General features: G+C 35.0%; 1 protein-coding gene across 1 annotated transcript in view; it reads left to right on the top strand.

Moving 5' to 3' along the window:
• Window positions 1–17,345, top strand: part of L3MBTL4 (L3MBTL histone methyl-lysine binding protein 4) — a 330,693-nt gene that overhangs the window by 100,726 nt on the left and 212,622 nt on the right. The window contains exon 9 of the mRNA XM_049770889.1: window positions 5,187–5,301. Within this exon, the coding sequence (XP_049626846.1) occupies window positions 5,187–5,301 (115 nt within the window). The remainder of the gene's footprint in view (window positions 1–5,186; window positions 5,302–17,345) is intronic.

Here is a 17,345-nt window from a genome sequence, read left to right as displayed (position 1 = left end):
CAATTAGGTGACAAATGCACTTAGAATGTCAGTCTCCTCTATCAGTTTGTCCATCTGGTAGTATATATATATTTACTCAGAACAATTAAATTGTTACAGAAAAAAACTTTTTTATGAAACTTATAGAAATTAACTATAAGAAATATGAGAAGAACTATCATTTAAAGAACAAGTGTGCATAGGGGAATGCAATCAGGAAAAGGAAACTGAAATAATTCACTTGGGTTGCAAGTGGTGGGAATGTGGAGTTCTCCTGTTTCAAACCTACCAAATAAAAGTTTAGGCTCATGATTTGGGAAGGAGCTGTCTAAATTACCATCTCTTACTTGGAAGGTCCAGGCACTTTTTTAAATCTCTGTAATCCTTCTTGTATTTTCTTTTGCAAAATGAAGATAATGTGGAAAAGTAACTTCAAAAACATAGAAAATCAGAAATCTTTATTTTTCCCTAAACTCTTATTGTTTGAATATACATGTAAGCAGATAAATTCAAGATGGGAATCATGTTAAGTTTGCACAAGCATACATAGTTCTAAACCAGTACAATCAGTAGCCTGGGTTATTCTTCACATTTTATTTTCATTATGAAATTCTATCTTTATACTTTAGAATTTTTTCTAAGATATAATAGATTTATGTAGGTATCATGAGCCTGAAGGAGTGGATTTCTCAGCAACTGTTCTTAGTTTAAGTCTTGTTTTGTTTATTTAATTGCTCTACTAAATCCTCAAAATTCTTAAGCACACGAGATTCATTGTCATCATCTATAGGAATGATATATTGTGAACATTCAGTACAAATATATATATTTTAAAGTTATTCCTGAAATATGTAAAAACACAGTAAAAAATCAGTCCCTGCAATACTCTGTTTTTCTGCTCTTAGATTATGGGGTATTCCTGGGAAGCTATTAATACAAATATTTTGTCCTGTAGCAGAGCAAATTTCTGGCCTGAGTACTATTTATGCATTTCCAGTATTTTTCCAAGAGAATCCTGGAGACAATATTTTCAGCAACAGTTAGAACAATAGATGTCCAGATAATATGTTAAAACAATTCTTTTATTAAAGAAATTTAATATTGGGGCCGGGTAGGTGGCGCTGGAGGTAAGGTGTCTGCCTTGCAAGCGCTAGCCAAGGAAGGACCGTGGTTCGATCCCCCGGCGTCCCATATGGTCCCCCCCCAAGCCAGGGGCGATTTCTGAGCACATAGCCAGGAGTAACCCCTGAGCGTCAACCGGGTGTGGCCCAAAAACCAAAAAAAAAAAAAAAAAAAAAAAAAGAAATTTAATATTAAGTAGTTAGTTAAAATGAACTCATTTGATGCTCATTTGACTCACTTGTTGCAAAACCCATTTCTAAAATCATATATGTTCAAGGTTCATTCACCATCATCTTTAAAGTAAATTTAAAGGCTCCCACAAAATACATATAACCAATAAGCTTGTTAAAATGGAAATTAAAATTTCAAGAACCATGTAACAGGAGCAAACAAGTATAATGATATCTCAGGCTAATAAAATTGTGATAGAACATTAAATTTAGCCCAGTGTTCTGAGATGCATAACTATTAATTTTCCAGTAGCCTAAAGACATGATATGAAGTGGTGATTATTAGCATGCATGATTCAATGGGTGGTTTTTGAAGCCTGACAAAATCTAAACCCTGGTGCTGAATCATGGAGTCTCTGAAGATGACTGAAGCATAGAGGGGGAGACTTCAGTGTAGACATTGGGCTGTGAATGACCAAGGACAGCTTTGCTTTTATAATAAAGACTCTATTTGTTTGATTTTTGGTATATTGGTATTCTCTAATACTCAAGATAATTTACCAAGAATAATAACCAATTTATATTGTGTGAATTATTAATGTCAAAACATATTCTTATTTTTCATGTTAAGAACTTGAAACATGAGATAAGTCCACTGTCTAACCTTTGTTTTCTTAGTTTATCAACATCTTTAGTTAAATGATTCCAATATATTTAGTCATCTCTTTATAGAAATCAATAAAAAAAAGACTGCAATTGTGACATACAGTGCTAGAAATTATTTGTCTTACAAAATGATGCTTTGCTTGTCAATAAAACTTTTAAATATTTATTTTTTCATCTTTGGGGGATAACTCCCATGCCGTGATTTGGATACCACTTGTGGTGGTGATTGGTCCAGCAATTTAAGAAACTCTTACTCTAACATTTGATTTATACTCCAAATATGGAGTTTCTTTGGTAACTCGGTCAACTTTTCAAGATTTAGTGGGTCTCTCCACTTTGGTCTCTGTACACTCCTACTAATGTATGGACTCTAGTATTTTTATTTTACTCTCAGCTTCATATTAGTTGTTCTCTGCCTGACCTTGTGAAATCACACCTTTATGGGCACGAGTAAAGTCAAATCTTTGAGGTGTTGTGAACAGTCCTTAGTCTTTAGGATTCATATTTTAGATCCTATCATCTCTGATATTCATTCTCCAATTCCCACTCATTCATCAGCTATGAATATCAGCATAGCATGACAACTTTACCCTTTTCTCCTGTGCTGCTGATTGTTTCCAGGATGACATTTAAAGCTCATCTGGGTATTTTTACCTTAGGATATTTCATGTCTGAATTCCCTAGTGCCCAATACATTAAAAATGGAGATTCCTCCAAAAACTGGAAATCGAGCTCCCATACGACCCAGCTATACCACTCCTAGGAATATACCCTAGGAACACAAAAATACAATACAAAAACCCCTTCCTTACACCTATATTCATTGCAGCACTATTTACCATAGCAAGACTCTGGAAACAGCCAAGATATCTTTCAACAGATGAATGCCTGAAGAAACTGTGGTACATATACACAATGGAATATTATGCAGCTGTCAGGAGAGCTAAAGCCACGAAATTTTCCTATACATGGATGTACATGGAATCTATTATGCTGAGTGAAATAAGTCAAAGAGAGATAGAAAGATGCAGAATGGTCTCACTCATCTATGGGTTTTAAGAAAAATGAAAGACATTCTTGCAATAATAACTTTCAGACACAAAAGAAAAAGGAGCCAGAAGTTCCAGCTCACCTCATGAAGCTCACCACAAACAGGGATGAATTTAGTTAGAGAAATAACTAAGTTTCGAACTATCCTAATAATGAGAATGTACGAGGGAATTAGAAAGCCTGTCTAGAGTACAGACGGGGGTTGGGTGGGGAGGAGGGAGATTTGGGACATTGGTGATGGGAATGTTGCACTGGTGATGGGTAGTGTTCTTTACATGACTGAAACTCAAACACAATCATGCATGTAATAACTTTGTTTAAATAAAAAAATTAAAAATAATAATAATAATAACTTAAGGGGCTGGAGCGGTGGTGCAAGCAGTAAGGCGTCTGTTTTGCCTGTGCTAGCCTAGGACGGATCACAGTTCAATCCCCAGGTGTCCCATATGGTCCCCCCAAGCCAGGAGCAATTTCTGAGCAAATAGCCAGAGTAACCCCTGAGTGTCACCAGGTGTTCCTCAAAAAACAAAACACAAACAAATTAAAGAATTTGAATTTCTGACATATTACCAGGTGATACTGCTACTACTGGTCTGATAATGACACTTTTGGGAAACAGTTGCTTAGAAATATGAATCTTGGAAAAAATATTTCTGATCTTACTTGGGATTTACTATAAAATTTAATGTTTAAGTCAAGGCCTACGAGGTGGCGCTAGAGGTAAGGTGTCTGCCTTGCAAGCACTAGCCGAAGAAAGATCGCGACCGCAGTTTGATCTCCCGGAGTCCCATATGGTCCCCCCAAGCCAGGGGCAATTTCTGAGCGCTTAGCCAGGTGTAATCCCTGAGCATCAAATGGGTGTGGCCCGAAAAACCAAAAAAAAAAAAAAAAAAAGGAAAAGAAAAAGAAAAAAATTTAATGTTTAAGTCATTTAAATATATTTAATATATAGATTTATATTCTATTTTATTATACATGTGGAGCAAATTTGATCCTTTTATTTAGTATGATTTTAAAAAGTACTTTTAGGGGGCTAGAGTGATAGCACAGCAGGTAGGGCATTTGTCTTGTATAGGGCTGATGTAGGACTGACCCAGGTTTGATCCATGCATCATATATGGTCCCCCAACCTGCCAGGAGCGATTTCTGAGTTCAAACCCAGGAGTAACCCCTGAGTGCTACTGGATGTGGTCCCAAAACAGCAACAAAAAATGTATTGAGAAATGTAGCTTCTCACCCATAAAACTAATGGAAAATATATTAGTAAGGTGAGATGAATAATTATGCAATATATATTATATATAATTATGCGGTATATATATATATATATATATATATATATATATATATATATATATATATATATATGTAGAATTTGGCTGCCATATCCAGAAGTGCTAAGGGCTTACTCCTGGTTCTCTGCTCAGTGATAAAACTTTATACAGTTTTTTTGGGGACCATGTATGATACCAGAAATTGAACCTGGGTCAGTTGTGTGCAAAGCTTTACCCACTGTACTCTTTCTTTGGCCCCTCATTTTAATTTTGTTCAGTGTCAGTGAGTTTGATTCTCTTATCCCAACATCAAACCATCTAGAATGTAGTGTTGAAAAAATCATAAATATTTCTTTTATTTTTGTTCCAGAAATTGGTTATATTTTAATGACCAATTTGTCAGACTTACATGTTTGGTTGTGAGTGTATGTGTGTTTACATGTATGTGCTTTGTAATTCATTCACAGAGTAGAAGTAATTAATTCACTAGAGTTATTGAAATGTGCCCATATGACTTCTGCAGAAGATTCCTTTTAACTTTAATAATTTACTTTAATAAGTATTAATGTAGTTTAATGGCATAAACAGCTATTTGGATAGCTAATGTAGTCTGTAAGTCTCAGCAGTGTATTTTTCAGCTCTTTTTACCTCTGTTCAGATAACTCCATTACTTCTTAGGATTTTGAAATTTTTAGCATTATAGAGAAAAATATATATATTTTATCCATTCAAATTATTATTAATCTTTGACAGACTTTTCAATTGACCATATTAATTTCCTCAAGTAACTACTATAATAATTTTGAGGGTTAAATGAGTTTTTTTTTCAATTGCAAGCTTCAAAAATTGCTCCATTAAAGTATCTGATTAGTACAATTTATATGTAACAAAATTGAAGTAGTAATTACTAATAATCATTTGACAGATTCACTTTGATGGCTGGGATCATAAATATGACTATTGGACTTATGCAGACAGCCCTGATATACACCCAACTGGATGGTGCGATGTGACAGGGCATCCTCTGGAGCTTCCATATCGTGAGTAATTTACTCTTTGTTGTTGCTTTTTAAACTCTTAGCCTGAATTTCTTGATGTTTAGTACTGATTTTCTCGTATTACTTTTTCATGACAATATAAGTATTTAAGTACTAAATATAAAGTTAATCACTTTTTAGCTATAATGAAAGTCATTTATTTACAAGTTAGCCTCAAAAGACATGTTTTATGTGGATAAAATTATAATTAAGAAATTATTTTGATAATGCAAAAAGCTTATAACTTGAATATGAATATATTAACAAGTAAGAATTTTAGTTGAAAATTTTTATAATTCTTTATATATTTTATTCACCTCTGTTCTTTCTAACTAAAAGTTAAGGAGAAAGAAATTTCTAAATCAACCTCTCTCTATGCATATTATATTGTCTGATGTATCTCTCTGATCAGATTAGACTGGCACTTCTAATAGTATGTACAAACACATGTACAAATACTCCATTTTTTGTTTTGTTCTCTTATTTAACTTCCTCTTGAAGTTTGAGATGAAAGTAGAACGCTTATTTATTCCCTATGACTGCTAAATCATGTGCCTGGCCTGCAGGACAGGTTATTCGCGGGTATAGAGGGGTCCCAGCCTGAAAAGAGAATGGGGAGAAAGAAGGGGGCCAAGCAACACGAGGCTTGTCAAGGCTGCGGTTTATTAATCGGTACAGGCTCTTTTTAAGCACGATTTTACAGGGGGTGGAGAGAGAGCAGGATGAAACAGTCTGCATTACAGAAGTCATCTTACGGGTAATCTTTACATGCCATCTTTACATAGGAGCACAGGAACACCTCAAGGTTAGTGAAGTTTCAAGGATGTCACAAGCTTCCTGGAATGTATGCCTGATAGGACCCTGTGGTATTTCTTTGGGCTCTGGGGCTAGCCAATGCCTTAGGTTATGTACTCTGGCCACGCAAAGACTGGTTTGTCCTGCAGAATTCCATATTAAGGTTTGGTCTCTGGCAATCATGCTTGATCCTATTAAAATTTTCTAAAAGCATGACTTTACCTTTAAAATAATTTCCTAATTTTTTGCTTATGTGAGAACAATCTCGGTCTTAATAGCTTAATAGGTATTTCAGAATCTGCACTGTCATTAACAATTAGACTCGTATTTAACTAACAGTGCATTAGCTGGCCTGTTGCCTGTACACAGCAAATGCAGAGGAGGAATGGAATTTAGTTCTGTGTCCAGGAAATTTGTGAGCTTTCTTGTTTTATTATTTTTCTCTGTTGCAGTTTATTGTCCTTAATTTCACACCCAAGTATGCCAAGGAGATGGTTTTCATTTTGTTTTTTCCTCCCCTTTTATCTACCTACATTCATACCTCATCATTATTTGATAACTTTCTCAAGTATCAAAGACCTCAATGGAAGTGGGAATTGATTATCATTCCAGGGGAAAGGACACACACTTCCTCCTCTTCACTTATTTCCATTGTTTTGTCAAGCTGCTTATCCAGCATTGCTATCTGAATTCATAAGCATCTTGAACTTAGTTCATGGATCAAAAATGAACTGCATACTAAACTAAAAATGTGCTTTTCTACTGTAGTTCCAACTAGTTTTCAAAGTTTTTGTTTCTTTTAACAGTCATTATGGACTCTGTTTTCTCCTTAAACCCAAACTTCTTTCTTCTTTTAAGTACTCTTGCTTTCCTTCTTTATCAGATCACAAATGCAGTTAGTCTCCAGGTCTTTCTTACTCTCTTTTGTAACATAATCTTTCTGGAATCCAACTATGACCCTTCTCATCCATTGTCATGGCAGTATTTGAACTCTCAGCATAGTTTCAAATGATTTACAGAATATAGCCCATACACCTTTATTTATTTATTTTTTTTTTTGGTTTTTGGGCCACACCCGTTTGACGCTCAGGGGTTACTCCTGGCTATGTGCTCAGAAATCGCCCCTGGCTTGGGGGGACCATATGGGACGCCGGGGGATCGAACCGCGGTCCGTTCCTTGGTAGCGCTTACAAGGCAGACACCTTATCTCCAGCGCCACCTTCCCGGCCCCCCATACACCTTTAGTAAATTAAGTGACATTTATACAACCTGATAAGCCTCGAATGGATTTCAGAGTTCAATTTCTAGAGGCTCATGGCTACAAGATAAAGAGTCAAGTTCTAGAAGTAATATAGATTACTGCTTAAAACTAAAATCTGTAGTCAGAATGTTATGATTTGATTTTCATTTTTGCTACTTGATTAGCTGTGAAACTGTTTCCTTATTTTTTAAAATGGATTTAACACTATCAGTCTATATATCTGCTTATAGTTAACACTATCAGTCTATATATCTGTTTATAGTTATTAAATTATTTATTGGCGTGACACTTAAAACATGCTTTTCCTATAGTTTATACCCTAATGTTAGCCCTTCTATGGCAATAATACAATATTCTATAGAATTTCATTTTTGCTAAAGCTATGTGAATTTTTAGGTATTATAAAATTTATAATTGTGCTATAATTAATAGTGATTTGAGTTTATTCTGGATATTTGAGTATATTCTTGGTAATATGACAATGATTCTTGTTTTGTGTTCATATACTTGAGGTAATTAGTATTCCTGTTATGGGAAAAATAACTTATAATGGGTAATTTCTACTTTGTGACACTGCTGCTATATTTTCTTTGTGTTATAAATTTTTATTTTAATCATATTCATGTGTCTTTCATAGGTTTCTTATAATTTATATTAATATGTACAGTATTAATTTTAATTGTTTTTAAATATATAGACTTTAAGGCATGCATAGACATGGAAGGCCAGAGCAATATTACAGCAGTTAGGGCACTTGCCTTGCATTTGCCAACACCGGTCAATCCTTTGCATCCCATATAGTTCCCTGAGCAGTGCCAGGGTAATTCCTGAATGCAGACTGCAAACTAATTCCTGAGCATTGCAGGGTGTGACCCCAATACAAAACAGAAAGAGTGAAAATTTGGATGTTTCCATTAAGTGCAAGGTCTCCAGTAATTGAGGCTGAGTGATGTCAGTGTTCTTGTATTCCCCATGTCCCACATTAGAAACTCGCTTGCAGGCCACCCTGGAACTCTACCAGATTAAGCTCTCAATATCTTAATCAGATACACAAAAGTTTGCCTATTTGGCTAGATTGCCTTTCTGACAACCATTTTAATGACAATTTGGAAACTTGTTACATGTTAGATGTAAATTTCTTTAAGACCTGTTTAATATACTAGCTTGTTATTTATGCACCCACACTTTATTAGGGAATGATGTATAATGAATAATTCTTACTTTCGAAGTGAAATAATCTTAAAAACTTGGATTTCAGAATTAGAAAAAACTTTCTGTCAAATTTTATTTGGTTCTAAATAATTCTTTGTCTTTGCGTAAATGATACTACCCCAAAATGGGAACTCACGGGTTTATCAGATTAAGTATTATGACCTTTTTCAATGGTCTTGTACACAGTCACTTCAATTAGTAGGAGGTGTTAGAATGAAGAAATCTTTTCTTTTTTTTTTCATTTTGGTTTCTGCAGTAGTTTTTTTTTTCTAATTACAAAATGGAGAATTTATTTTCCTAAAACTTTCAAAATGATACCCAACCCTCTCCCTTGAATGACTTGTTATGATTATCCAATGTATTAATGAGTTGCTGATATGTAGGTTAATATTAAAGATCATTTAGGATAGTCAAAAATTTAGTGTTACTGATGGCATCCTATCTTGAAGATAGGCGGGGGTGGGGGAGGAGGAAAATGGGGACCATTGGTGGTGGGAAGGGTTCACAGGTGAAGAGGGCTGTACTTTTTATGACAAACCCAACTTTAAACATGTTTGTAATTATGGTACTTAAATAAATATATTAAAAATCTATATATTAAAATATATTAAACTATATATTTCATGCCAAGTAATTCTTCAGCCACAGTCCCTGTCATTTAGCTCAATCCAGGTATTTTCTGGCTACAGACAGTATCAGAGCCTAAAGTGAAGGACTCAGTCCTGTAAGATTTTCTTCCCACCTAACAACCCTTCCCAGTATACATTATTACATGTATTTTTGGTTATCTGGCTGTAGATTTGAACTTCCAAAAATTATCCTGTTATTTTCAGTTGCATTACTGGAGAGGTAGGCCCACAAATGCCAAAAATTATATTTTACTTACTCTATTAACAGTTTATTATAAAAGGACCTAGGACAGAAATAGTTAGATAGTAGGGACTGATAGACAAGGCATGTGGAAAGGGGCACTGAGCTTCCATGTTCTCTGGGATGTCACTCCACCATCATCTCTGTGCATTTGCAATTTGGAACTTTCTAAAAACCAGGATTTCAGATTCTTTTGAAATTTTATCATGATTATAATTTATTTTTAGAAAGGCATGAGTGAGTAATCATTGATCTTTGGTGACAAGATCTTTATTTACATTATTCCCATCACAGAACAATCCTAGGATTTTAGTAACTCTGGGCTGGGAATATTATGAAGGCCAACTATATATATATATATATATAATGTATATATACATATGTATATTATATGTAACTGTATACATACACATATAAATTTAAGTCATTTTATATTCATAAATAGACCACCATTGAATAAAATCTTTCTCACTATTCAATACATTTCTACCTATCAGTCCAATGAGATAAAGCCAGTTATCATTTGACTTACTCTTTTAAGCATGACTATTTGTTTATCCTTGATTTAGAAGCATTCCCTTCATCAGGTTTGTCACTTCTGTTCTCTAGTCCACACATAGGGCTTCTCTGCGTCTGATTAGGATTATACTCCTGTACCAAAGGCATCCTGCTAGCATTTAGGTAGAATGTGAAGGTCTCTGTCACCAAGCAACACTGTGGGGATCGGAGATCGGTTTCCACAGGGTGACAGCTGCCTGCAGCTTGTAGTTTGCAGTATTGACCATATTCATGCAGACCTGATAGAGTCAGGCAGCAGGGACATTGCACAAGAAATAGTCGGAGTTACAGGAGAATGTGCATAAGGACCAAAGTTGAGCAGCCTCCTGCATCTTATTGAACTAACCTTTTGCTGAGCTGCTTTCCATGCCACTTTTATTAGCCAGATTTAATAGAACAAAGGTAATTCAGCTGAGGAACAGGATTGAAATAGTTAAGAGTACTTATGTTAATTAAACTTAGGTGGTTCCTTAGTCAAGCCTGGATGGGTATTTACAAATTAAATAGTTGTGAGGAGGACTGAAAAAGCAGGGAGTGAAGGGCCAGAGAGATAACATGGAGGTAGGGTGTTTGCCTTGCATGCAGAAGGACAGTGGTTTGAATCCTGACATTCTATATGGTCCCCCGAGCATACCAGGATTAATTTCTGAGTGTAGAGCCAGGAGTAAGTAACCCCAGAGCGCTGCCTGGTGTGAGCCCAAACCTCCCTCCCCCCAAAAAAGAAAGAGAAAGCAGGGAGTGGTCTAAGAATCAAATATAGGTGTCTACAGAATACCTCCTTCATGCTTTATATGATGTCCTTGGGAGATGCATGGTTTCTTCATTCTCTCCATCTTTCAGCTACTTGGTCTTTTTTCCTCTGTCATATTTTAGTTACACTTTTCTTGTATCTCCTGCAATGAACCCATCTCCCATAGTTCCAGAGCACCTTTTCTCTTCTAGTGGCTCTTTATATAGTTTCTGCTTATTTCTTCAGCAGGTTTTTATAATGTCTTCTCTTTAATTGCTTATTTTATTATACAGGGAACCTTATGAAATCTCTACTCATATTTCCTGTCTGATTCTGCTTTTCCCTTGTATTGGACCTTAAGGCTGCCACACATTCCAAGTACTTTAGTAGAAATGTTTTCTGTTCCACATCTATCCCAAAACAGCATCCACACCATTATTTTTTTTTGGGGGGGGGGCACACCCGGCGGTGCTCAGGGGTTACTCCTGGCTGTCTGCTCAGAAATAGCTCCTGGCATGGGCCCAGAGAGATAGCACAGGAGAGATAGCACAAGCTGCGTTTGCCTTGCAAGCAGCCGATCCAGGACCAAAGGTGGTTGGTTCGAATCCCGATTCCCGGTGTCCCATATGGTCCCCCGTGCCTGCCAGGAGCTATTTCTGAGCAGACAGTCAGGAGTAACCCCTGAGCACTGCCGGGTGTGGCCCCAAAACAAAACAAAACAAAACAAAAAACAAAGAAATAGCTATCTCATCCACACCATTTTTTAGTACTTTAGACACCTGCATTTTCTGATGGCAGATCTCACAGGCCTACATGATTTGATTTTCATATATGTTTCTGTTTGCTCAGTACAACCTCTGTGGAAGAAAGCAGTCTTGGAATTCAAGGATTATTGGCTGGATGGAAGGGTGAATGGATGATTGAGTCCTTGTTTAGACTACAAGACCCACTAGCACAGAGTCTACTTTTATGTTATTTATTATTGGTGTTCTTTGGAATCTTTGTAACTCTTGCAGTTGATAAATGCATATGAAAAATGCTTTTTGACAGCCATTAATGGCTATTCTGCTCAGTAAATAGTCTATTTACTATTTTCCATCCCTTAATTGAAGAAACATGCCTCTTCCTAACCTGCACTAAGGTTGCTCACCCCAAGTCTCTTAGTGAATATCATCCAATTTGCTTGTTGTCTTCCAAAATCATTGCTTTTGCAATTTCATAACTCTGACTTTTTATACTTAATTCACCATCTCTTTCTTTCAGCCTTGTTTTAAACATTCTTTCAAAAGTTAAACAATAAAATTTTCAGTGCATGAAATGCCATGCTAATGATACAAGCTAGAAATAGAAATAAAAATATGACAGGTTCCAATGTCTCTCTTTAATAAGGTAGATATAACTGGAAACAAAAGAACCATTTTGTTTTTAAAAAATCAAATGCAGAGATGAATATGCCACTTGGGAACTAATAGACTTCTCTCACCAGGGCACAGATTAAAAAGTTCTGAAAAGACAAAAGAAATGCAATTGCAAAAGCTCATGGGGGTAAAAAGTGAGTCCTCTGAGGAGTTTACTCCTATATAGGTGACTATCCTCGCAGTACAACCTGGTTTCTTTTTTTGTGTGCCTAAAATTCAATTTTTTGCATCACAGACTAGAGAGGAACAAAGCCGTTTCAATATGTCAGCATAGAGATACGTAGATGTATGAGAGAGGATTTTTTTTGATTCCTTGTCTCAGTAAGTCTCAGCATATTATGAAGATGCACTTTATCATTGGGAGGCATCAAAATTGTGATTGTATGATATAAAACTCACAGGATCATCAAGATGCTGTTTCCATGCCCTGTTATTGAGAGGTGCATGGCTTGGTAGAGACAGTTGGCACCAGCCCTAGTGAGAATCTGCTTCCTCATTCTTCAATCCTTATAGTGTGCTTCTTTATACTTCATTTTTATTGAGGTCTCGTGATTGATGATAATGATAGTAAGAGTTTTGTGCATACCATACCTTCCAGCAGAGTTTTAGAATCTCTGTCCCTCAACCCCACTCTTTCACACTGCCGAGACAGCCCAGTTCTGTAGTCTCAACTCTCATTATTTGTTACCTTGATCCAATTGTGATTCCTTTATGGTATTTCTTTATATCCCATGTATGAGAAGGTTTATTCTCCCTCTGACTGGCTTTACTCAGCATACTTCTCTCCATTACTCTCTACGTTGAAGCAGATCACATGGTTTCATTTTTTCTTATAGCTCAGTAGTAGTTCTTGTTGATAGATAACTCAGTTTCTCAGGTCACTCATCTGTTGTTCATTCCCTGGGCTGTTCCCAAATTTGATTGTTGTGGATAATAATGCATAAACATAGAAGTGCATTTTATGATTATATAAGGTGCTCTTCCCCATTTTTTCTATTTAGACAGGAAGATGGGCAATGCAGGAGGCATGATATCTCAGCTATTAGTTAAAATATCACTATCTGGAAGAATGGAAATTTTACTTTTAATACTGAAGTTGAAGAGTTACCTGAAGGTAGACATTCTGTAAGCAAGAGCCAGTTCATTCATGTGAGGAAATACAAACTAAGAAATAACAGGCTGTCATAAGATTTTCAATTGGATTGAATTGTAACCCTAGTCTATAGCTACTATGGCCAGCCTGGTCCCTTCATACAGTTCAGGTTATATGGGTGGTTGGAAGCTCTTTACAGCTTAATGAAGAAAATTTGTTGTTGTTGTTGTTGTTTTCTTTATGCCTAAAGACTACTGCATATTTAATTCTTCCATACCTATGCTTATTCCACCAGCCTTAGATCATCCCTGGAAATTCTAAGACTTGAGTTTCTAGAAAGGTATAGAACCATAGAAAGGTATTTTGTAGCACCTAACAGTGTTATGGTGGTCATAATGGGGAGAAGTCAGGTGTAGAGAGAATCACAGCATACCTGGGGAGACTGGTTACCCCAGTTTGCTTATGGAAATCTGATCCAGAGGGAGTACAAGTTCTAAAGAAAAGGATTAACCTTACCTTGCTTTGAGAAATCATTTGTAAATCACAGAATCTCAATCAATATTTTTAATGGAATTAGTGATCTTGGATGCATCCCTTTTAATATGTCTTTGTTTTTCTCTCCTCCATGGTTAATTTTGATGCCTCAGATCATTTCTTTATTCACCTTTCAGGTATTAGCCTTGTGGAAGATATCTCTCAATGTCTCGAAGCAAAATATTTATGATGTTTAATGTTTAAGTTTATGGAATAGCAAGCAAGATCAACAAAATCAATCATTATGATTGAATGTTCTAGAACTTACACTGTACTCTCATTCTCAATGAGAAATACTAAATACTAAGATAAAAAGTCAATAAAATTAATCATGTAGTCATAATAGTATATCATTCATTAAATAGAATTTTAATAAGATTCATTGTATATCATTCTTAAAGTATCTGCCTTAGAAGTACTGTTACTGTGTTAATGTCTCAAGAATCTTTTCTAAAACTGAATGGTTCTAACTACTTTAATCCCTGGGTCTTCGACTTTTGTAATTTAGCCCCAGGTTTCTGCTTAGCTCTCAGTCCTCTAAAGGATTCTAAAGATGTTTTGTCTCCTTTCTAAAGCACAGAAGAACATCATGATTCTGGATTCCACACACATATGGCTGGATCATAAGTATAACCGTAGTCTTTATTATGGTAATTAGGAAATGTTCCTTGGGAATATAACTTCTGCCATGTGGAATCTTTCTCCAGAGATATAGAACCACTCCTTAGGGTACTCACGGTTGAGAATGGCTGGCCCAACACCAGTCTAAAGGGGGTGGAAGGATGTCTATTTTTACTAAAAGTTTATTTTTATATTAATTTCTCTACAAATTGATGAATCAGGCATGCCAAAACTACTTGAATTTCTAGAGATCTTAGCCTCTTGCCTGCTACCATTGTGAACTGAATTCTTGAGTTGTAGCTATGGAATTAGTCTAGTCAGGTCCAGTAGAATTGAGGGCCAAAACACCCCAACTGTTAATAAAAGAAATTTTTATAAACAGGAAGTTGACAGGCAGAAAAAGGAGATTTCCTAGCTAGTTTCCATGTCTAAATGTTTTTGTCATTGTTCTTTATTTAGTTTCTGTTTAATTTATATTTGGAAGTAATTATGATGCTTGATTATAGAGTAAACTAAATGAAACATTTGAATTTGAGTATGTATTAATAGAATAATGGTGCAAGTTGCAATAATATAATTTATATAAAAGGCTTGAAAGAATTGTTAATTTACTTAACTGTAAAAAACACAAATAAGAAAAATAAATGTAACTTTGTAAAAGATATAGCTCAACAACTGGCTTTTCACTTAAAAGTTGTATAAATATATCAGTGACTCTCAATATAACATATGACCTATATGACCATATGTCTCAATATAATATAGGACCTTATTCTAATTGAGATAAAATTAAGTATAATTCTACTATTAAGTAATGAATTATTAATAAATTATGAAATTAGATAACTTTTCATTATAGCTAGAAGTTCATTTAGAATACAAGCCAAAGGCAAATAGAATTATAGTCTAGATTTGGAAAAATAAATAGGACAGTCATGCTTTTGAAAAATATAGATTGTTAACTTATCCATGTAACAGCAGTTTTTTTTATTTTATTCTACTTAAAAGAGCATTTCTTTTTTTTTTTTTTTTTTTTTTTTTTTTTTGGTTTTTGGATCACACCCAGCAGAGATCTTTAGTCCTTGTTCTTTCAAAATACAGTGAGCAAGTAATCAGCATTTTTAAGAGTCCCTAAGTACTCATTGACTTAATAGTTACTTATGGCACATTGTGTTTTTAAAAAAATTTATCCATCTTAGAGGTCCCTAATTACAGATTTACATGATAGATTTATCAAGGAAAAAATATATTTCAAAATGTACTTTACAGTCTTACTAATACTATCAGTTTTAAATGTTTCTTTCTGAAATACTTAACCCTGTGCGTCCTACCTTTCGAGGTATAAGAACAGCCTTTATTTCCTTTGGCCTTAGGAGTCTCTATTGCTGACTCAACGAATTTCAGGTTAGTTTCTCCATAGTTAGATTTTTTCACTCCTGCTGTTTACAGTTTAGATGTTATGTAACAGGGCAGTTTTAGTTGTCCCATTAGAAATACTGATAGGTTGTATCTAAACTAGATATGGCTCTGTGAAAAGTCAGTCATTTCAAACAAACGAACACTTAATTTCTTAACATCATGGAATGATTTGGTAATAAAGTGAAACAGATAACATTTCGAGCTAGTAGTAAATTAAGTGAATTAATTTTTCTGTTCATATAAGTACATTCCATATTTATATGTAAAAATAACAGTATAGAAATATGGTTTATATTTTGGTTTATCCCAAATTTTAAGCAACTCAAAATCAAGAGATTGAAAATGTACATAAAATTAGCATTCAATGAAATTCATACACAAATTTGAACATTTTATAACATATTTGAAATGATGAGGATTTCATGTATGTTTTGATATTCATTCCAAACTTGAAAATAAAAGTTAGATCATTTTTTCCTGAACCAAGCAGTATGCTTTGCTTCTGCACATTAGATTCCTGTCTTATAAACTGTGACAGAATGCCTTTTCTGGCCTTGGTTAACAGCCCACTCACTGTTCCTTTATATCCAGCAGCAGCAATCTTCTTTCCATGACCAGATCATGGAATCAAAAATATTCAGGAGCTCCACTTCCTGTAGCTGCAGTCACAGACCAAGAGCTAATTTAACCAGTCAGTGGCCTCTCCCTGTTGTAATTTTTAAGCACTACTACTTCACAAAAATTAACTGTGTGACATTTGTAATCACCAAAGAATTCTGTGTAATTATGGGTGAGGATATGGTAGGCTGATGATGTAACACTTCTGCTGTATGGGGCTTTTTCTTCAAATGTTATCTACCTGGAATAATACTGTTTTCTTTTTTTTTTTTTTTTGACTTGACTGTTTTTCTGAATATTAAAATTTTTATATCCTAAATAATTGGAAAGCAAAGTTTCAAAAAATGGCTTTGTAGTTTATATACTTTGATGTGCAGTTTGTGGTTGTTTGACTGACAAGAGCCATCCCCCTGTCACTTACTTTGAAGTTGTCCTTTTTTATTTTTATCAGTCTGGCCTGGTTCATAATGGAAATCATTGGAATAAGAAAGGAAGCATTTATCTTACAACTCTTTGACATTTTGTATAATACCAGGCAGCCATGAAAAATTCATCAACACAGAGAAGTCACATCTTATTCAAGATTTAGCTTCTAAATTCAGTGAGGAAGGCAAAAATTGCAGTTAGTCACAATTACTAAAATGTGTGTCTGAGTAAGCTCACACTCTGGGTTATCCTTCCACCACTGAACTAACATTTGGCAGGTGTTGAGCATAAGGTGGAGAGGTTGGTGTGATTAGAGGGCTATGGTGTATGGGAAAATTACACTGGTTTTAAATACAAAAATATTTATCTTTTATTACATTGTGAGCTCATGAAACCACTCTGTTCTAAGAAGTACCTGAGGACAGTATTCCTGCTCATGTTGGTTCATAGATGCATTTCTCAGTAAGATGGCATAAAACAGCCTTTATCCTT

Source organism: Suncus etruscus, chromosome 3, assembly GCF_024139225.1.
Source record: "Suncus etruscus isolate mSunEtr1 chromosome 3, mSunEtr1.pri.cur, whole genome shotgun sequence".
NCBI classification, from domain to species: domain Eukaryota; kingdom Metazoa; phylum Chordata; class Mammalia; order Eulipotyphla; family Soricidae; genus Suncus; species Suncus etruscus.
Note: the sequence above shows the minus strand (reverse complement) of the source record. Positions and strands in the feature narration are given on the sequence as shown.